The sequence below is a fragment of the Halichoerus grypus genome, chromosome 9 (assembly GCF_964656455.1).
Source record: "Halichoerus grypus chromosome 9, mHalGry1.hap1.1, whole genome shotgun sequence".
NCBI lineage: Eukaryota > Metazoa > Chordata > Mammalia > Carnivora > Phocidae > Halichoerus > Halichoerus grypus.
In genome coordinates, this window is record NC_135720.1 from 44,851,988 (window position 1) to 44,874,482 (window position 22,495).

Genomic DNA, 22,495 nt, shown 5'->3' on the forward strand with positions numbered 1-22,495 from the left:
AATGGTGAGTCACGTCAAAACCCTAAATAAAGTGTACTAAATTTTGTCATGCTATTTTAGATTTTAAAAACATGTTAACCATAACTGAAAAAGAACAGGAGAGATCCCTCAAAAGTAGCCTGTAAGTTTAAAACATTCAATTTTTAGGGCGCCTGGGTGGCTCAGTTGGTTAAGCGACTGCCTTCGGCTCAGGTCATGATCCTGGAGTCCCTGGATCGAGTCCCGCATCGGGCTCCCTGCTCGGCGGGGAGTCTGCTTCTCCCTCTGACCCTCCCGACCCACCCCCTCTCATGTGCTCTCTCTCAGTCTCTCTCTCTCAAATAAATAAATAAAAATCTTTAAAAAAAAAAATAAATAAAATAAAATAAAATAAAATAAAACATTCAATTTTTAAATAACAGGCACCTTTGGGCATTATACATTAAATTCCCTCAACTGCCTACTGTCTCCAAATTAAAATGGTTGTGCATTAACTACTGAGCATTCCAAGTTGTTTATTTCGTGGGGTTGCCCCCAATCAACATTTTAGTTCTGGTGGTGCTTTACAGCCAGTGCAATTATTTCAAAGTTCTATTTCATAACAGAATGGAAAACTGAAATGTTAAAGTGCTATTAATAATGATATGATGTATGTTTCCTAAAACTTAAGCTACTGAAACAAATACAAAAATTGTTTGATGTGCTAAAAGGGAGAATCATGTGCTCACTGAACTTAGTCAACTCTTTGATATGAAAGGAAAGGAAATTAAAGAACTCTTAATCATAGGAAACAAACAGGGTTGCTGGAGGGGAGGGAAGTGGAGGGATGGGGGAATTGGGTGATGGACATTAAGGAGGGCAGTGATGTAATGAGCACTGGGTATTATATAAGACTGATGAATCATAGGCCTGTACCTCTGAAACCAATAATATATGTTAATTAATTGAATTTAAATAAAAAATGTTTAAAAGTTTTAAAAAAAAGAACATATATAAAATTGAGCAAACACATCATTAAAGGATGTACTTAGGAATTTCTGGGAAGGGAATGCCACTGCATATTTAAGTCTTTTGATTGACCTGTACATTGTATCTTCATACATTTTCAGGAATTCATTTGTCACTAGAATTGCAGACTGCCTTATTGAGAGTAAGGTACCCTAAAAATAACCGATCCAATTACTTTCACTACTGATTAACATAGTTTCAAATACTGAAGGAAAAGCCAGGCAAAGCAAAAAACAACATAGTAGCAACAGAAGAAAACAAAAATATTAGGCTAGGGAGGCTTAGGCTTGGCTACGGTGTGGACCATGTATCCCAGAGTTCATTAATAAATTAAATCGGACATTCCCTCTGATTTCTATTTATCAGGGTAAAACTCTACCCCTTAAATAAATGCATTATATTGCATTAAAATAACAGAAAAGGAAAAAATAATCTCAAAACATGTGAATGTCTGGTAACTTCCAAAGCTTGAAGTACAAAGACAAATTTGATATATAGCAGAATATATGTTCTAAAATAAAAGCAACATACTGTTTTATCGGATATGCTACAAACAACAATCTGACTGGTTTTAGAAAGTGGATGGAATTATAATCAATGAGGGCATCGTTTTTGTTCCATTAGGAATACACCATCCTGAGAACAAATGAAACAGACACATTTATATAAATGCAACTGTAAAATAGTATTTTATTATTTTTAATATAGTGCTGTAACATTTCATAATATTGCATACTGCTCAAATGTTGGTTTATTTAGTTAGGCAAGAATATCCTCCCCTCATCCCACTCCCCAATTCAGAATTTAAAGACACATTATCCTTGTAGAGCCCTACCATATTGGCTCCTAATGTCACATTTCATAAAACAGTAATGCTATGAACTAAAATGAGTAAAGGTTAACAACAATTACTTTGATTTCACAGTTTCACAAAGCAGCCAGTAGATTGTTGAATTCAGAACAGCAACAAAAATTCACTAAGACTTTGTATTAGAGTTACCTTTTCCATAATGCTCCTTCTTAAGAAAAAATATGAGGCAAAGGTAATGCTTCTTTTAGTCCTTTATTCAATAAATCAACTTTACCTTGCAAATAAGTTTTACAATTACCAAATGATGTTATTTCTGTGCCAGCAGATATTTTATGTGTGTGTGTGGGTTTGGTTTTTTTTTTTGTTTTTTGGGTTTTTTTTTTTTGCTTTCTTGTTCTGGTGCTACCAGTTAAGTGAACAAAATGACACTAAAAATTAAGTTCTAGGAACACCTTTCAAAATAAAACTTGTTGAAGAAAACCAGGCTAGTGAGTCAAGTACTTACAAATATAAAACAAGCATAATTGCATAGATTAACTAGTACAAATTCAAATTCAGACAAAATAAAACAATGAATTTAATTAAATAAATGTAAAAGGCTCTTTCAAGTGTTTTGTTTTTTGCATTAATGTTGCATGCGTTTCCCCTTTACAAGATGTTTTAATTTTTTTTTTTTTTGGCACAGTTTCTCTTAGGAAAGCAAGATAAAAAAAAAGAAATTTTTTTCCATAAGGGTAAGTGAAGATTAATGAAAATATATTTTGGAGCATTTTAAATATTTTATTTGAAAAGAGTAGTCATATATAAAAAAAATTTTAGTAACAAAGTATTTGCTAGTCTTGGTTCAATGAAGTCATCATCATCATGTCCATAGCTGGTCCCAACTATTAGACAGAAACTTCCTCTTGCATTCAAATCTAATCAAATTAATTACCCAAATAACAAATCTAAGAAATTAAATATAATTTTAAATTTAGATGCTTAAAATATAGTCATACTCTGTATTTAGAGATATAAGGTTTGTTTTACTGGCAAAATTTAAAAATTATCCCCTCAAAAATCATTTTATATGTGTGTGGGTATGTACACACATATATATTATTTTTCCTTCTATAAGAACCATTTTGTTTGAAAGACTTGGCTTAGATATTTATTAATGTGACTACAGGGTCCTCAAAATAAAAGCAGGCACAGCTGGTTAGTTTATGAATTATGCTGCATTATCAAGTTCGATTAGAAAGAGTGGAATACCCTGTCACCTGATACTTAGAACCATCTGTACCACAAAAAAATGTTTATCTCATAAATTCACCATCAATTTGGTAATCTTTGATATAACTACCCTGTTCTTTTGACTATACATAATGCAAAAGAAAAACTTTTTATACTAAACTTTTTAACTTCCACTACAATAAAATGGGCACAGATACAATCCTCTACTTAACAATATAAAAGAGGTTTGGCAGATACAGTCAGCATTATGGACACCATTTAAACCTGTATTTTATAGCTGTAGGTTTTAAGTGTCTTGCCAAAAGCGTAATTTCATGATACATAATTTACAAAGTGTCATACTATTTAAAAGTACTCCTATATACAATTTCTTCTTGTAACATGCCTCTGATTTCCAGCAGAAACATTATAAATGCTATCATAAATGAAATCTTTCTTTACAGAATAGACTATGAATCATATCAAAAATGCTTTAGTTCCCATCTTAAAACAGTTGTAAATAAGTATTTTAGGTATATAATTGGAAGTGTAAATAGCCTGCATGTAACTATAAATGAAAAGACTGAGTTCAACAGTACCATATCTGCTTAGAAAGCTCTACCAAGTACAGCACTGTGAGAATAACACACAGACAACATTTACATATGTATCTATAAATAAATATATATATACTTTTTCTACTGAAACTTTTTTTTAAAAGCTTCATGTTTTGAAGAGGTTTTTGCTGTTAATACGTAAAACACATACATTATATTGACCAATCTGATACAAATGTAATTTAATACACTGATTTACAAGCAGCAGTATGGCCCTCCAAGTATTATGAAAAATGAAAAAAAAATTCCTAATATAGATTTCAACTATATTAAAGAATCCTTAGCAATTTTCATTAGTGTCATCCTTTAGTGTCCAAACATTAAGAGCATTTAATAAAATTTAACACATTAACAAGGTGATTTCTTCAGGATAATTTTGTCAAAGTACCTAAGTTTATTATTACACAAAAAGTGAAACTTTTCAATTACTGCTCTGAAAAAATCAGAGAAAGAATTACAGTATTATTTTTGCTATGCAGCACTACTTTAGATTCATGATGGCATCTCTATCATGATGCTTTTTAAAATGAAGAGTGAAAAAATAATAAAACACTATTTCAAAAATGGTAGCATATTTGGTCAAAATACAAAATATACTAATATAATAGCATTTACATGTTAAAAACACAAATATTTAAATGTGTAATCATTTTAATGTGTTCAACATGAAGAACAGCTTTTCTCTTCACAATTGCCACATTTTAATTGATTATCAGTACAATACTTACATGTTTTATAAATAAATTTTACAGGTTTTCTCTTGTAATTTTTTTTTTTTTTTTGCAAAGTATAACCTACAGCACAGTGATTTATAATTTAAGGTAATAGATATTTTCACATTCTAATTTAGCTTTTACACTATTTCATGCTTCTGAAACTTTTTTGTTTTTGCTTCAAGATAGAGGTAGATTTAGTAGATTGGGCGTGTCAGACTTACTGCCAAAATGCAATTATCAGCTGTACTGCTAATGTGCAGTTTCCAGATGCTAGAAAAAATTCAGAACCATATGTAATACTTTACCCAAAGTTCTCCTTTTCAAGCTTAAGTTACTAAATAATTTCATATGTATTTAATTGCTCACAAATAGTTACAAAAAATAGACAAAACAATAAAAACACAAATAGAGGTACACCAAAATAAAAACAAAACTATAATGAAAGATTGCATCTGAATGGAAACTTTTTTGTTTTGCTTTTTAAAAGTGCATCAACTTTTTCTTTTCTGTTCTAAGTAAAAACACATCAAACATTCCTACTGACATTGTAACAAAGAAGATATCTCTGAAACTATCCTTTGTAGCCATTAATTTTTCCTCCACCAAGTTAAAGTTGAAACCCTTCCATTGGTGCTTCCTGCTGCTGAAACACGAACTGTTGCTGACTTTCATCCACCTGAGGTACAATGCTGGGGTCATCTTCCTCTACACCAAAGTAATGTTCAATCAGATCAAAAGCCTTTTGGTAAATTTCCTGATTTTCATGGCTTTGCAGAAATTCAATTTTATCCAGACCTGTTTTATACATATGTATATATATATATGAAGAAAATTGTTACTCAAGTTTCATCAGATATTTGAACCAAAATAATGAATCAATAGCATCTGTCAGTTCATCAGCAATGGGGTTGTTATTCTTATCTAATTTTTGCATATACTGATAGCCAACACCACTTACGTCTTAAACTTCAAGAATGACAGCATAAGGCAGTGTGGTATGAGGAAATAGCACAGGCCTGGGAATAAAAAAATCACAGGGGCGCCTGGGTGGCTCAGTCGTTAAACGTCTGCCTTCGGCTCAGGTCATGATCCCAGGGTCCTGGGATCGAGCCCCGCATCGAGCCCCTCATCGGGCTCCCTGCTCAGCGGGAGGCTTGCTTCTCCCTCTCCCTCTCCCACTCCCCCTGCTTGTGTTCCTGCTCTTGCTCTCTCTCTCTGTCAAATAAATAAATAAAACCTTAAAAAAAAAAAAAAAAAAGATCACAGACTCCACCTTGCTAGCTGTGTCATTTTGCCCAAATAAGTTTGGTTTCTCTATACATTAGTTTCTCAATTTTAAAATGACAGTTTTAGAGTATGTAACTCCAAAGGTCCTTTCTAGAGTAATTATGCTATTTATAAAAAGCACAAAAAGGATAAGCACCAAAACAAACACAAATGAAGAAACTAAAAGGTGAGCAAACTAACACACACACACATTCTCTCAGAGAAAGAGCCAGAGGAGATCAATATGGAATGAGTACTATTTACAAATCCATGTAGCTACTGTATATATACCAAAAGTACAAACTATAAGTGAAACTGAAAAAGCCTATTTTTACAAAATAAGCAAAATCTAGAGCACTCTATTTTATTGCTTACAAGAAGAAAAATCTACACTAAGTCTGGGTGATGCTGAATGTATTTTTCATTTAATTACAGGTAAACCTCTTCAGTTATATCATTGCAGAATAGTACTGGAAGTACCAGCCAGAGCAACTAGGCAATAAAAAGAAGTAAAAGCCATCTAATTAAAAAAGGAAGAAGTAAAACTGTCACCATTTGCAGATGACATGGTGTTATATATAGAATATCCTAAAGACTCCACCAAAAAACTTAAAACTAATCAATGAATTCAGTAAAGTAGCAGTATACAAAATCAGTACAAAAATCTATTGCATTTCTATACAACCATAACAAACTATCAGAAAGAGAAATTAAAAAATAATCCCACTTACAAGTGCATCAAAAAGAATAAAATACCTAGGAATACATTTAACCAAGGAGGTGAAAGACCTGTACATTGAAAACTATAATGAAAGAAACTGAAGACAATATAAATAAATGGAAAGATATTCTGTGCTCATGGGTTGGAAGAATTAATATTGTTAAAATGTCCATACTACCCAAAGCAATCTACAATCTACAGGTTCAATATACTCTGTATCAAAATACCAATGGCATTTTTCACAGAAATAGAACAAACAATCCTAAAATTTATGTGAATATATATATATATTTAAAGATTTTATTTGTTAGAGAGAGAGCACACAGAGGGAGAGTGAGAGGGAGAAGCAGACTCCCCAATGAGCAAAGAGCCCGACGTGGGGCTCGATTCCAGGACCCCGGGATCATGACCTGAGCTGAGGGCATGAAGGCAGACACTTAACTGAACCACTCAGGTGCCCCTATATTGAAGTACAAAGAACCCCAAATAGCTCAAAGCAATCTTAAGAAAAAGAACAAAGCTGGAGGCATCATACTCTGATTTCAAACTATACTACAAAGCTGTAATAATCAAAACTTATTGGCATAAAAACAGATCAGTGGAATAGAATAGAGAGCCCAGAAAGAAATCCACATATAAAATCAATTAATTTACTACAAAGGAGCAAAGAATGTAACATACAATGGGGAAAGGGCAGTCTCTTAAAAAAAATGGTGCTGGGAAAACTGGACAGTCACACACAAAAGAGTGAAACTGGGCCACTAATGTATACCGTACACAAAACAAACTCTGAATACGTTACTTGAATGTAAGATCTGAAACCATAAAAGTAGAAGAAAACATTAGTGATAAACTATTTGACACTGGTCTTGGCAATATTTTGGATTTGACACCAAAAGCAAAGGCAACGAAAGTCAAAATAAACAAGTGGGGATTACATCAAACTAAAAAGCTTCTGCACAGCAAAGGAACCCATCAACAAAATGAAAAGATAACCTACAGAACAGGAGACAATATTTGCAAGTCATATACCTTAAGGAGTTAATGCCCAAAATATATAAAGAACTCAGCACCAACTGAACACCAAAAACAAGCAATTTGGTTAAAAAATGGGCAGAGGATCTGAAAAGACATTTTTCCAAAGAAGACAGATATCCAACAAGTACCTAAAAAGGTGTTCAATGTCAGTAATCATTAGGGAAATTTAAATCAAAACTGCAATGAAATAATTACCTCACCATCTGTTAGAATGACTATTATCAAAAAGACTAGAAATAACAAGTGTAGATGTGGAACAAATGGGACCCTGGTGCACTGATGGTAGGAATGTAAATTGGTGCAGCCACTATGGAGGTTCTTCAAAAAATTAAACTACCCCCAAAAAATAGAACTACCACATGATTTAGCAATTCCATTTCTGGGTATTTATCCAAAGAAAATGAAAACACTAACTGGAAAAGACATCTGTACCCCCATGTTCATTGCAGCACTATTTACAGTGGCCAAGATATATAAGCAACGTAAGTGTTTACTGATGGATGAATGGATTTTTTAAAAAAAAAAACGGTATATATGTATATAATAAAATATTATTCAGCCATAAAAAAGAATGATATCTTGCCATTTGTGACAACATGGATGGACCCTGAGGGCATTATGCTAAATAAAATAAGCCACACAGAGAAAGACAAATACCATATAATCTCACATATCTGTAAAATCCAAAAACAAAACAAAAAAATAACAAGCTCATAGATACAGAGAACAGACTGGTGGTTGCCAGTGGGGCAAGTTGGCAAAATGAGTGAAGGAAGTCAAAAAGTACAAACTTCTAGTTATAAAGTCATGGGGATATAATGTACAGCATGAGGACTATAGTTAATAATATTGTATTATGTATTTATAAGTTGCTAAGAGAGTAAATCTTAAAAGTTCTCATCACAAGAAAAACATTTTGTAACTATGTATGGTAATGGTTGTTAACTAGACTTATTATGGTGATCATGATAGTTTTACAGTATATACAAACACTGAATCATTATGTTGTACACCTGAGACCAACCTGTAATGTTATATATCAATTAAAAACAAAAAGACTTGACTATAATGATACATTTTGAACTGACTGCTTACCATATGCTTCTTCAATGAGAGCACAGTATGGATTAATGCCTATTCCATTCTGCTTAGATTCTTGTTCTCCAAGACGTAAAATATTTTCAAGTCCATTTAAAGCCACTTGGACTATTTTAGAGTCCATAACAGTCAATAGGTCACAAAGTGGTTTAATGCAACCTAAGGCTACCAAATACCTTCAGAGTGATTAAAAAAAAAGTAGAGAAAAAAAAAAATTTAAAAAGACTTAAGTATTATTTATAGCAAATATTCTTCAGTGAAATGTTCTACAAACAATTAAGAAAAGTATTTTTATACAAACTCAAACATTAAAACATTTAAATTTTCACTGACATAGGAACCTGAAAACTTCTTTCTACTCTCCTATTTTCATTTAACATAATTAGCAATAAATGAGATAACAAATATTACAAAAATATACATACAAGCAAATTGGTACTTGGGCTGTTTCTGCATGGCATATGAGTAGTACTAAGAATAACAGTGGCTTCAAGGTGCTACTATTTAAAGGTGAGCCTATGTACACACACTGGGGTCATATGGGAGTAGGTAGAAATGAAGAGGGAGAAGGGACATTCAAATCAAATTTCCCACAAAAACAATCATAGCTGATGCTCTAAAATACCACCTGTGCTTCAGAAGCATATAGAAGGCTTCTAGAACTAACATAACACAAAAAAAAAAAAAAAAAAAAAAATGCTTCTAGGAGCAAAACACGCTATGTTGCGAATAATTTTAATAAACAATGTTCACAAAAGTTATTCCACTCGTTTTTTAATACTTTGTCCTTTTCTAGTTTTTATTAGCTCTTTTCCATTCTCTATAATATAAAGTGACTGATTTATTTCCTTGGAAAAAAGTCCATTAAGGCTAAAGGAAAAAAAGATGTACTGAAGCCAGACTGCATGGCTTCAAGTCCCAACTCCACTCCTTATTAGTTGTGTGACCTGGAGTGACTGCTCTGTGCTTCAGTTTCTCCATCTTAAAATGGGGATAATAACAGTACCAAGCTCAGAGAGTTGCTATAAAAATACAGTTAAGCATTCAATAAAAGTTAAGTTTCCACTTTCCTTTTTTAAAAAAAAAAAAAAGTACATACCTTCACTAGAGCACTCACTTGCCAAATACTATACTATAACTAATCAATATATTTGTTGAATGAATATCTCATAGCTGTATGAAGTCAAAGGACATAAAGTATATGACAGCATTGGATACTCTCCTGGCACTCAATAACTGAAATGACTTAGCACAACAACTGGCAATATCAGACATTCAATAAATATTAGTGGCATGCATGCTGAAATCAATCTGAGATCAAGATCTCCTCCCATATATGTAGAATTAATGAAATGGTGAAAATGGTTAGAAAAAATAATGATCTCAGTTTGGACACTTGATTCATATCAATAAATTTAAGTAATAATATATGGACTAGACATAATAATGAATAATTTGAAAAAATACAACTATTTGTAGGTGAACAAAGAAACTTTGGTTCCCAAAGCAGATAAAAATTATATTAGTTTATAAAAAAATGCAAGCTAGAACAGGGGGAAGATCTTGTTTTATTACTCTTTATATTCATAACATAATGAGATGGAAATGTAATGGAAAGAGGAAGAATGAAAAATAAAAAGCAGAAAAGATGTTATCAACATATAGAAATATAAATCTAAGACACCAAGATAATAGCACAAATGAAGGCAATAAGACAAAGATCTCACAACAAGTTATTTCAAAATCCTCTCAGTGATTTTTAAAATAGCTAGTAGCCTTATTTCTTGTTTTATAAATTAAGACATAAATTAAATACTCATTAGAAAATACTTCCTAAACAGTCACTTCAAGAAACCTAAAAAGTCCTGAGTTTCACAGACACATCCATAGAATAAGAAAATTCTGTAGGAAGTCAGGCTTTTATACAAGTGCGAAGTAGAGCCTTGCTATGGGGGAAAAGAGAATAAAAGCACAAGATAATAAGAAATTTAGGAATCAATTCTGATCATAAAAGTTGTGATGATTACAAATAACGATAATAGCAGCTAATCTTAGTAGAGAACTTAATGTTTAGGCACCATGTTAAGCACTTTAAATGTATGAATCCCATTTAATTATCAAGAGACTACCATAAGGTATTATCTGTTAATCAAATTCATTTAAAAAATGAAAAAACTGTGGATTAGATAGGTAAAATGGTTTTGTCAAGGTCACACAACCTTTACTGAGGGAACAGGATTTTAAAGCAGCCTGACTTCAAAGCCCATGTACCTAGTATTTATGTTGTTAGTAAAAGAAACAAGTAAACAACAAAAGGCCTATCAAAAAAGCTACCATAAAAAAGAAAAAAAGAAAACTAGTATAGAGAAAGAAAAGATACCATCCACAGGTAAGGCTAACAACTGACTAGGAGAACATCACTATACAAACAAATGTCTATTTCAGTATTTAATTTTATTTTTAATAATTATTTTAAATAAGTGGATGTTCAAATCATTAGTCATTTCTATATAATAAAGACACATGCACATGACTCTAATGGTATAAAAAATATTTAATGTCCCTCAGAGTATATTTTGCAAATTAATATAAACTGTTCTTTTTCAGATTTTTAATCTCTGATTTTTCATAAATAGTCTGCCAAGGCAAGTGATGTTAATTATCCTTTACTGAAAAAACAAAACAAAACAAAAACTACTGTGAATGAATAATACAACTGATGTAACAAATGCTTTCATTTCACATTAAAATGACTTACAAATAATGCTTCGGTTTCATCAACAAATAAAAAGTATGTAGTACTTCATTTTGTCCCATTTACATTTAAAAAAATAAATTAAAAAACTCTGTATCACACCTTATTTGTTCCGGAGTACCTCCTGATGTTGCATTAGTTATAGCCCAAGCTGCTTCTTTCCTGGTGCGAAACTCTGCTTTCTGAAGAATCTCAATCAAAACAGGAAAAATATTTGCATCTATAACAGCCTGAGGAGGAAAAATGATAAACAGTGCCAATACTGTTTTAAAAATGTTATTAAGTAGAGAAATTTTAAGACCCATTGGCTTTAAAATGTCACATCACGCTTTTTGGAAATAAAAATCGTTGGAAATCTTTCTAATCTTTCTTTCTTTTTTTTTTTTAAAGATTTTATTTATTTATTTGACAGAGAGAGAGAGACAGGGAAAGAGGGAACACAAGCAGGGGGAGTGGGAGAGGGAGAAGCAGGCTTCCCGCTGAGCAGGAAGCTTGATGGAGGGCTCAACCCCAGGACCCTCGATCATGACCTGAGCCGAAGGCAGAAGCTTAAAGACTGAGCCACCCAAGCGCCCCTCTTTCTAATCTTTCAACAAACTTTCATATACTTTCAAGACTGGAAAATATATTAACAGAATATTAATTTTAAAGATGATAAAGCAGGGGCACCTGGGTGGCTCAGTTGGTTAAGCGTCTGCCTTCGGCTCAGGTCATGATCCCAGAGTCCCAGGATTGAGCCCCAAATAGGGCTCCCCATCTGCTTCTCCCTCTGCCCCTCACCCTGCTCATGTTCTCTCTCACTCTCTCTGTCTCTCTCTCAAATAAATAAAATCCTTAAAAAATAAAAATAAAAAAATAAAGATGATAAAGCACAAGGTAGATACTTGATCAAAATGGATAAGTAATTTTTGACTCAAGAAGCCTGATAAGACCCTAATAAATCATTACTTAAAAGTTTTGAGAGGAAGATTATTACCTAACTTATTTAAAACTAATAAAAATCAATCCCTTTTTAAGACTAGCCATATGTGTCCAGCACCGTGGGCAATTTTATACACACACCCACACACAATTCCTCCCTAGACCACTATAAATGAATGTTATTTTAGAGGACAAAAGGCCATGTTCTGTAAAATCCTTCTCAAGAATTTAAGTAACTCATTTAAAAAAAAAAAAATCACTGATAAAATGCTGACTTTTGTCCAAACTGACTTAAGAGATCTTCCTGTTTTCTTAGATCTGAAAGGTATTTACCTGAATCTGAGCTCTATTTCCAGCAGTGATGTTAGAAACAGTCCAGCAGGCTTCTTTTCTGATTGATTCCTTTGGGCTACTCAATAAGTGTAAGAGACATGGTAATGCAGAGCAATTCAGAATTACCTGAAACAAAAATCAGAAATGGAAACAAAGTTTTATAGCAAAAAACTACAGAAAGATAGACTGATTTATAAAAATACAAAAATCACTCTTGAAAAACTAAATTAAGAAAAAAGAAATTCCTCTCAAAGTAAAACTTAGGTACTTGCTACCTTCTACTCTTTCCACTTCGCCAAAACTTGGTGCAGTAAAGCACTCTGTCAAACCACTAAAATGAGAATAAGCAGGACACCAGAGGTGTGTCCTTCATGTTTACGAATACACTCAAGAATTCAACTGATACAATTCAAGAGAGATTTAGTGACTGGTCAGGATCCAAACTCTAGTTTTGCCAAATGAGATGATGAAAAAAAGATGATGAAACAGTTTGAAAGTACCTAATTCCGTAACTGGTAAGAAACCTCAATGTATAGAGTAAGTCAACTTTCTTCATTAAAATTTTTTACTGTTCCACTTTTCTTTTGTAAAGAAGTATGTTCTGCTTTGTCCCTTTACATTCTTCATTCCATGGCATAATTAATTATGTTCCTATTTTCAGAATACCCACAATGATTTACATTAAATTTACTTAGTGAAGAATGTATGAAACAGTGTACCAAAATTCTATTGAAGAGTGTTATGTTTAGAAGGGCATTCTCATTTAAAGAGATATTTTAAATTAGTAACTATCAAATTACTAAGGATCAACTATTTAATAACTAATATATCTAAATAGGATTAAATAAGATTAAACCTGTAAGATAATATGTAAATTAGAATAAAGTTTAAGTTATGGTGGCAAGCAAAGGAGAATCTAATGTGTTAGAGTTTAAGTTTCTATCTTCAAGAAAGATTGCTCCAGATCTAAAGTCAATCTTGACATTACACCTTTTCTGGTATCTCACCATCCTCCAAAAGACAGAGAGACAGACAGACAGACACACACATAGTTACTAACCAGGAAAATGTTTCCTTTCTATCTTTCCTTCCATTCCCATAATCTAGGTCTTCAATCTACTATAAAAGGACCTCCCGCTTCCAACCAACCCCATGTTTAAACTATTTATAATTAATCACCCTTTCACTAACAGTTCCTTCTCCGGTCAAGCTTAATGTCTCTTAAATACAACCCGCACATGTCTGCCTTTGTACCTATGTTCACATAAATCTCTTCTAGTTTACTTAAGTTCTTCCCCAACTTTAAGATAATAGCTTTAATTCCAACTTCTTTATGGAATCTACAAAGATTTCTAGGCATAGTGATTTCTTTTTTAAACTTCTATAGTGTTTACTGACCAACCAACTCTCAGCAAACATACACTAACTTGGGTAATTTGCTTTGCTTTAATATATATTTTATCTTCAATTTTATTATAAATCCCTCAAGAGCCAACCTCCTACCTTGTACTTCTTTATATCGATATAGATCTAGGATAGTGCTTTCACATACAGGTATTCGAGGTTGAGCACTTATCATCAAGAATATGCTGTCACATTATAGATGCCTATATAGTTATGGTAATGCTAAAGTCTTGATTAATATGTAACCAAGTATGAAGTATCTACTATGAAACTAGATAAATTTCTTAAAATCCATTATCTTAACAATTTATCATATTAAAGTCTGAACTCACCTGTGTTTGAATATCATCACCAGTCACAATATTACCAACTGCTCTTAATGCAGGTGATACAACTTTATAATCATTGTGCCTAAAAATAATAAAAATATGAACTTACATACTATGCAAGAGTTAAAATTTACAAAAAATTTGCAAGAATAATACAAAATAGTCCTGTATACTCTTTACCCGGAGATCCCACTCAAGTTTCACTAATTATGCCAGTAATACTTCTGTAATAAAGAATCTATATATTAGACCCAACTGTCATGTCTCTAGTCTCTTTCAATTCAAAACAGTTCCTATTTTTTCCTTTATTTCCTGATCTTGACATTTGTAATGATCATAAACGAATTATTAGGTTTTGTCCAATGTTTCCTCATGATTAAGATACAATTTATATACTTTTAGCTAGGATATCACAAATGCAGCCGTCTTTTCATTACATAGGATAGCATCTGATACCTGTTTTGTCCACAATAGTAGCACTGAACTCGTCACTTAAAATGGTGTCTGTCAGATTTCTCTACTTCAACATTACTGTTTTTCCCTTTATAATTAATATTTTTGAGAGGATATTCTTTTAGACTATGTTAAATCCCATTCCTTATCCCACTTTCACCAACCACTACTTTCACCACTTCTTGATGTGTATTGTCTGAATTATTATTAATATTGTTGCCAATAATTTTGTAATACCATCATTATATGCTTTTTCAGTCTATCTATTGATGTACCTACTTATTTTAGTGTGGACTCATGGATTCCTATTTTATTCAATACTCTAATATATCACCATAATTTATTTTAATGCTCAAATCATCCGAAGTTTGGAAGTTTGAACAGTTGGAGTCCCCTTAAGTGGGTTTCTGAGTCCTTTTGATATTTCTCCATTCTTTGAGCACTTATTACTTTATGGGGTCATCTTATTTTTTCTCAATGCCAGCCCTAGAATCAGCCATTTATCCAAGAATTTTGGTTTCTGTTAATGAAGAGTAGTTTTTAAAAACCAAGATTTGGTGTGTTCAGCTTTTTAGTACAGAAGTGTCACTGCTCACAGGGCCTTTAAGAGCGCATGTGCGCGCACGCACACACATATCTATTTATTTCTACATCTCTTTATGTTGAAAGCCATGAGTTCACATTGATATCTCCAGTTCTAATCTAATACCATAAGATTATTCTGGCTTTCCTCCTTTCCATATTTGTATCTCCATTCTCTTAGAATAAGAAACTGGCTTCTGATCCAGCTAGGCTGTTATCCATCATGTGTTGTTCCAGCCTGCTTGCTATTCTGCTCTAGTGGGTGCCATCCTCAAGCTTGAGCCCTGATCCCCTCATTGGACCTGCCTGCCTACCCTCCTCAGATGTTGTCTTTGGATTAGAGCCACAACCCCTTATCAGACCTTTCTTCTTTGTGCCATCTGCTTTGTTTGAGCCTACCTAATGGCTTTTTGACAAAAGGAAGTAGTATAATAAATCTTTTTAAAGAAAAAGATAAACTATCTTTTTAAAACAAATTCTCTTACAAGTTTTTAAACTTCTTTTATAAAAAAAATCTGTTCTTTTTAAAGAAGGTAGCAATAATAGCCTAGCAAGTGAAATACTAAAACAAGTGAAATACTAAATGTTTTCACTACATGGACTTGTACACAAATTAGTTACTGTAATGAACAACTAACTAGATTACTGGTTCTGTGAGAGCAGGTACCGAGTTCTGTACTTCATTAACAATATGTTGTACAATACTCTAGCAGGTAACAGGCATTCCGTATATACCTGTTGAATTAAGTCCCTGCCATTCATAAAAAGATTAAAACTAATGAAATACATTCACAAAATTATTAGTTCCAACTAAAGGATGAGATACAAATTTAAAAAGGTCAACTTTTCAGCATTACAGCTATTCTGAAAAGTGGGGTTGATGGCTTTTCAATTCTTCTGAAGATAGTCACTCTCGAGATATTTATAAAGCCATTACTCTAACTGCTAAATTTAATACACAATCATACAATTATTAATCATAAATTGTAGTTACATCAAAAGTTCCACCAATCTTCGACAGACTCCAGAATCAATGACTGCTTGAATTTTATCATTGGGTCCATCAGAAAGATAAGAAAGGGCCCAGCACACATCTGCTAATACATCTGGGTCACTGCTAAACAACAATCGTGACAAGACATTTAAGCAAGGTGAAACCTGGAAGAAAAGAGCCAATATTTAACAATTTTCTCTAAGACTGAGTTTCTTTAGGAAAATATAGAAACCCATTTTAAAACAAAACTAATGCTATAAAAATACCAGAGAAATTAAAACATTCTATTGTTTTAAAAAATTATGATCATATATATGAACATGTAACTGATTGTTTCCAATTAATCTTTTTTTTAAAGATTTATTTATTTATCTGAGAGAGAGAGAGAGGGCACAAGCTGGGGGAGGGAAAGAGGAAGAGAGAGAGAGAGAAGAGAGGAAGCAGACTCCCCGCTGAGCAGGGAGCTCAACACAGAGCTCGATCTCAGGACCTGAGATCATGATCTGGTCTGAAACTAAGAATCGGACGCTTAACTGACTGAGCCACCCAGGTGCCCCTCCAATTAATCTTACATTAAGTAAGATATGTGGTAATTTAAAAGTTTTAAGAGTAATGAAATACATATTTGAGATCCCCTATGTTTAAATCACACACATAACACACCCAAAAAAGGCATACCAAAGCTAAGAGAAGTAAAGATGTTTTAGTTAGGTGTTTAATATGATCATGAAATATGAACCAACTGAAATAAACCTCACCCTACTTATTACATGTACATTATTGGAAACAAATAATAATCAGTTGAGGACTAAAGGTGTAGAAAATACAAAAAGAAATCGGAAGGATTTTTAAATGAAAGTCACTAATAAACTATACTTCTTAATGTACTGAAACCCTGAATCTTCAATTACAAAAAAAGAAAAACCACATACATGACAACAGGTTTTAGTCCCTCTAGCATTAATATTACAACTACTTAGTTGTGAAATGAGCATATCACTTCACCTCTCTGAGACTCAGTTTCCAAATCTGTGAAACAAAGGCCGAATTAGACAAATTCTATGATCCTTCCTTTCTCAAATCAGACAGTCCTAGATTCACTAGCTGTATGACCATGGGAAAATTACCTAACATCTCTGAAATCCAATTTCTTCATTTATAAAAGAGGGATGAAACAGTACTGTTAAATTAGTAAGAATGCATGTAGCATCTTAGAACAGCACCTGACATACAGTAAGCACAGAGATGTTCGCTCTTTTTATTGCCATGATCAGTATTGATTCTATATTCCTTAAAGTTTTTTTTTAAGAGTTGTTTTTTTTAAGATTTTTATTTACTTATTTGACAGAGAAAGAAAGAGAAAGGGCACAATCAGGGGGAGCGGCAGGCAGAGGCAGAGGGAGAAGCAGCGGGGAGCCTGCTGTGGGGCTTGATCCCAGGACCCTGAGATCATGGCCTGAGCCAAAGGCAGACGCTTAACCAACTGAGCCACCCAAACGCCCCAAGTTGTTTTTTTTTTTTAATCAGCAACCTAAAGTATCCCTCAGATAAGAGCTGTATACTAAATTTAGATGTGCCACAAATAAAGAGTAATGACAGCTTTTTTAAGGTTCTAGTACTTAAGATGAATTTTCTCTTTACCTCTATTTTAAAGATTGCCAGTACATAAACTATAACCTTCTGAAAATACTTATCTATTTTCTCTGCTGGGCCCTTCTGTACAGATGACCCCAGGGCCCAGGAACAAAAAAAACAGTTTGCTTACAAAATAGATGTGTTTGTAAGTTAGTAAAACAAATCTGCACAACTGGATCCTTTCCAAACAAACATGCCTTCACCTTTGCCAATGACCTCCTCTTCCTCAAACAGAGAAATGTGAGAATCATTTAAAGCAAATATAAATTTTTGAGTTAAAAAAATCAGCATACTGATCCGTATCTTTTTACTGATTTAAAAAATGAAACTATTACAGCATTACAGATTTCGAGTTTTTTTTTTTTTTTTAAAGATTTTATTTATTTATTTGAGAGAGAGAATGAGAGAGAGAGAGCACATGAGAGGGGGGAGGGTCAGAGGGAGAAGCAGACTCCCTGCTGAGCAGGGAGCCCGATGCGGGACTCGATCCCGGGTCTCCAGGATCATGACCTGAGCCGAAGGCAGTCGCTTAACCAACTGAGCCACCCAGGCGCCCCACAGATTTCTAGTTTTAAGGGAGCAAAATAAAAACACTTCTGAGCCACTGTCTTCTCAGAAACAAGGGAAAGAAGAAAGAGAAATACAAATCCGATCTCTGAGGAGTGCAGCAGACATCTGTAATCATGCCCATAAGATATCGTGGACAGGATTATAAGTGAGGAGAGAAAGGTGACACCTCTATGCCTGCAGAGGGAACTACCAATAAGAAGAAAGCTAATTTAAAAAAACGAAGAAGAAGAAGAAAGCTAATTTATCCTCCAATCATCACCCCAAAGGGCCTCAAGAATCAGAGGTGCCAGCTATCACAGAAGGCACAGGAGAGGAATGATGCTAAAACAGAAAGAAAGCTTAAAAAGCTAAATGAGAAAGAGGTTAGACTACAGGTAGGTGTCTAATATTCTCAATGCCAGCAAAGACTAGAGGTTTATTTTAAGGAGAAACTGAAAAACAAAAAGTGAACTACAGAAACTGAACTTGAGGTATCAAAGACAAGTTTGAAATAAAGCATGAGAACAGAAATCACAGAGATTAAATAAAAGTTTACATACTGACTGATGAAAACCTGTAGTCCTCTTCCAATGCCCAGCTCCCACATCTCCAGTAGTATTATCTACTCTACACCTCAACCCAATCTATTCACTTTGCAGCAGGAGACTGGAAAATCTGTCTCTGGAGAAACAGAATGGTCTCAGAAAACATACAGAAATTCTGAATTCCTCAAAGAAGACATCGTTCTGCTGCCCAATTACTCTATAATGAAGCCCATGAAAGGACAAGTCTATACACCCACCTCTATACCCATTTTCCATTTAGCTTTTAGTGTCTGCCTCCTAAGTATGTCCAGAGTGCCCAGGATCACAAGTTATATGAGGAGATCTCCCAGTAAAAAAGAGACTAAAACAAACAAACCACAAACAAAACAAAAACATACAAAGAAACAGAGACACCAGAAAAAAGAAAACTTCAAAAAAATTATAAATCCTCAGGTAGATAATTTGCTGGGTCCATAAAAAAAGCTGTAACACCTATATAGAAAAAGTCTATCTAAAGATGAGCAATCAGAGAACAAAAAAAATTCTTGAAAATATGATTGTGAAGATAAAAATTTCAAAAAAATGTGAATGATAAAATCTCTCATAGAAAATCACAGAAAATTTACCCAACAAAAGTCTTAAGCCCTATTAATGTGAATTACACTGTAAGTTTGGAATACATAAGTAAACAAAAAGAGACAAAGATTCCTAACTCTAAGGAGTTTATATTTTAGTGGAAGAAAGATTTTTTTTAAAAAATTAAATAGGTAATAAATTTTTAAAAACATATATTATGTTAAAAGATGCTAAGAAAAAATAAGAGTAAAATGTGGAGGTCAGTGGCTGGGGTAGTAAGAGATTACATTATTATGTAGGGTAGTCAGAGTACAGCTCATGGAAAAGGTAACTTATAAGCAAGCACTTAAAGAAAATGAGGGAATTATGTAGATATTAAGCATTAAATTGTAGGCCAGTGGTTCTCAAAGTGTGGTCCATGGATCCCTGAGGGATTCTTGAAACCTTGGGGGAAGCAATCTTTAATGCCAAAATTTTCATAATTATACTAACACATAATTGGTCTTTTTCATTTTGTTGACATTTGCACTAAAGCTATAAAAGCAATGGTGGGTAAAACTCAGCATAAATCAAGGCAGTGGTACCAAAATGTACCACAGATCTTTGTATTCTTTATGTTCACATACTTGCAAAGAGGCCGGCGGGGGGAAGGGGGAGGGTGCCTATTTAAGAATTACCTTGTAGAAGCAGTAAAAATTACTAATTTTATTAAATCTCAATTCTTGAATACATGTCTTTTGAAAACATTGTGAGATGAAATGGGAAATATGCATATATATACACACACACACATATATATACATATAAAATATATTTTAAAAATATATTTGCTGGCCTATTTGAGAACCAACTGCAGACGTTATCATGATACTTCACCCCTACATCCTTCAGCATGTATCTCCTAAGAAAAATGGCATTTCTTTACATTCTTCTAAGACATTGTTATTGTCACATCCAAAAATTTTTCATTGGTACAATAATATTATCTAAGATCTAAAGCAAATTTAAATATTTTAAGCTAGAACTTAATTTCAATCCATGATCTAATCAATAATTAAACACTGCATTTACTTGTTATATCTCACTAGTATCTTAAAAAAATCAGGTTTATTGAAGTATAAACTACAGTAAAAATAATTCTTTTCAGGTGTACAGTTCTAATGAGAGTTTTGACAAATACATTCAGTTGTATAGCTACCACCCAATGAAGATACAGAATATTTCTATCATCTTTAAAACTACCCTCCTGTCCCTTTTAGGCAATCACGGATCTGATTTTGTTTCTATAGTTTTGTTTTTTCCAAAATATTATATTAACGAAATATACAAGATATAGCATTTGTGTGTGGCTTCTTTTGTTTAGCTTAATTCTTGTGAAATTCACTCATGTTGTTGCATGTACCACTAGCTTCTTCTTCTTTATTGTTGAGTTATATTCCATCATACGAATGAAACATAATTTGTTTATCCATACACCAGCTATTATACGTTTGGGCTGTTTCCAATTTTTGGTGATTATGAATAAAGCTCTCATAAACATTTATGTACAGGTCTTTTTGTACACATACTATGTCCTCTTCCTTGGGTAAGTACCATATTGCTAAATAGCACAGTAAGAAACTGTCTTCTTACTAAAGTGTCTGTGCCATTTTACATTCCTATCAGCGATGTTTAAGAATTTCAGTTGCTATCCATCTTGTCAGCACTTCGTATTATTAGCTTTTTAGATTTTAACCGTTCTAATAGGTGTGTGCCGTCTTTTAATCTTGAATAGCTCCTCAGCCTATCTGTGTGCTTTCACACCACTGATATTCTTAGAGTCTGGACATTTATTTCACAAACCATTCCTCAATTCTGATTTGTCTTACTGTTTCCTCATTATTAGATTCAGACTAAACATTTCCAGCAAGAGCGTTACATAAGTGATGATGTGTTATTTTTAGTCATGACACATCTGAAGGCACATAATGTCAGTTTTCCCTTTATTAGTAATGTTAAACTTAATCATTTGGTTAAGGTGACTAAACTCCACCAGAATTCTCAGCAGTAAATAAAACTCCCTCCTATCCTCTTTGTAATTAATAAATACTCTGTAGGGCAATACTTTCTAACCATGTCAATATTCTGTTCCCAACGATCTTTCACCTAAATGTCATAGAACTCATTGATGATTCCTGCCTAAATCAATTATTAGCATGGTAAATGACTTTTCTAATATGAAGTCCTTCTACAAGTATTAATTGGGATTCTTCTGTTAAAAAGAGCTTTCTTTCCCCATTTTTAGTATTAGGATAGACTCACAGATTCTTTTTTTTTTAAAGATTTTTACTTACTTATTTGTCAGAAAGAGAGAAGAGAGTACGTGCACACACAAGCAGGGGAAGCAGGAGGTAGAGGGAGAAACAGACTCACTGCTGACCAGGGAGCCCGATGTGGGACTCGATCCCAGGACCCTGGTATCATGACCTGAGCCGAAGGCAGACGCTTAACAACTAAGCCACCCAGGTGCCCCTAAGGAAAGGAAATACTTTTAACACATTGAATAAAAAGAATCTGGGGTGCCTGGGTGGCTCAGTCAGTTAAGCATCTGCCTTCTGCTCAGGTCATGATCCCAGGGTCCTGGGATCGAGTCCCACATCGGGCTCCCTGCTCAGCAGTGAGTCTGTTTCTCCCTCTCCCTCTGCCTGCCGCTTCTCCTGCTTGTGCTGTCTCTCTCTGTGTCAAACAAATAAATAAAATCATAAAAAAAAAAAAGTATTTCCTTTCCTTAATTCATCTTGATCCTCAAATAGTACCAAATTTGGCTAAAGGAACCCCTACCTGAATATACTTCAGAAGTACAGCCAATAGGATTTACTGATGGAGTGAATGTAGAGAATGAGATAAAAGAGAAAGCACGCAAAAAATGTTAAAGTACCTCATTTAATAATGGAAGATGAAATTCTATTAACTG

General features: G+C 33.4%; 1 protein-coding gene across 2 annotated transcripts in view; it reads right to left on the bottom strand.

Annotated features, from left to right (window-relative positions):
• Positions 1 to 1,647: 1,647 nt before the first annotated feature.
• The window catches only part of KPNA5 (karyopherin subunit alpha 5), a 50,512-nt gene continuing 29,664 nt past the window's right edge, over positions 1,648 to 22,495 (bottom strand). The window contains exons 9-14 of one of the 2 annotated variants that reach the window (XM_036082265.2): positions 16,238 to 16,401; positions 14,212 to 14,290; positions 12,476 to 12,601; positions 11,324 to 11,451; positions 8,464 to 8,642; positions 1,648 to 5,138 (exon numbers count right to left, since the gene is read on the bottom strand). In XM_036082265.2, the coding sequence (XP_035938158.2) occupies positions 4,951 to 5,138; positions 8,464 to 8,642; positions 11,324 to 11,451; positions 12,476 to 12,601; positions 14,212 to 14,290; positions 16,238 to 16,401 (864 nt within the window). In that variant the 3' untranslated portion in view covers positions 1,648 to 4,950. The remainder of the gene's footprint in view (positions 5,139 to 8,463; positions 8,643 to 11,323; positions 11,452 to 12,475; positions 12,602 to 14,211; positions 14,291 to 16,237; positions 16,402 to 22,495) is intronic. The other variant, XM_078054820.1, reaches the window with a different exon arrangement.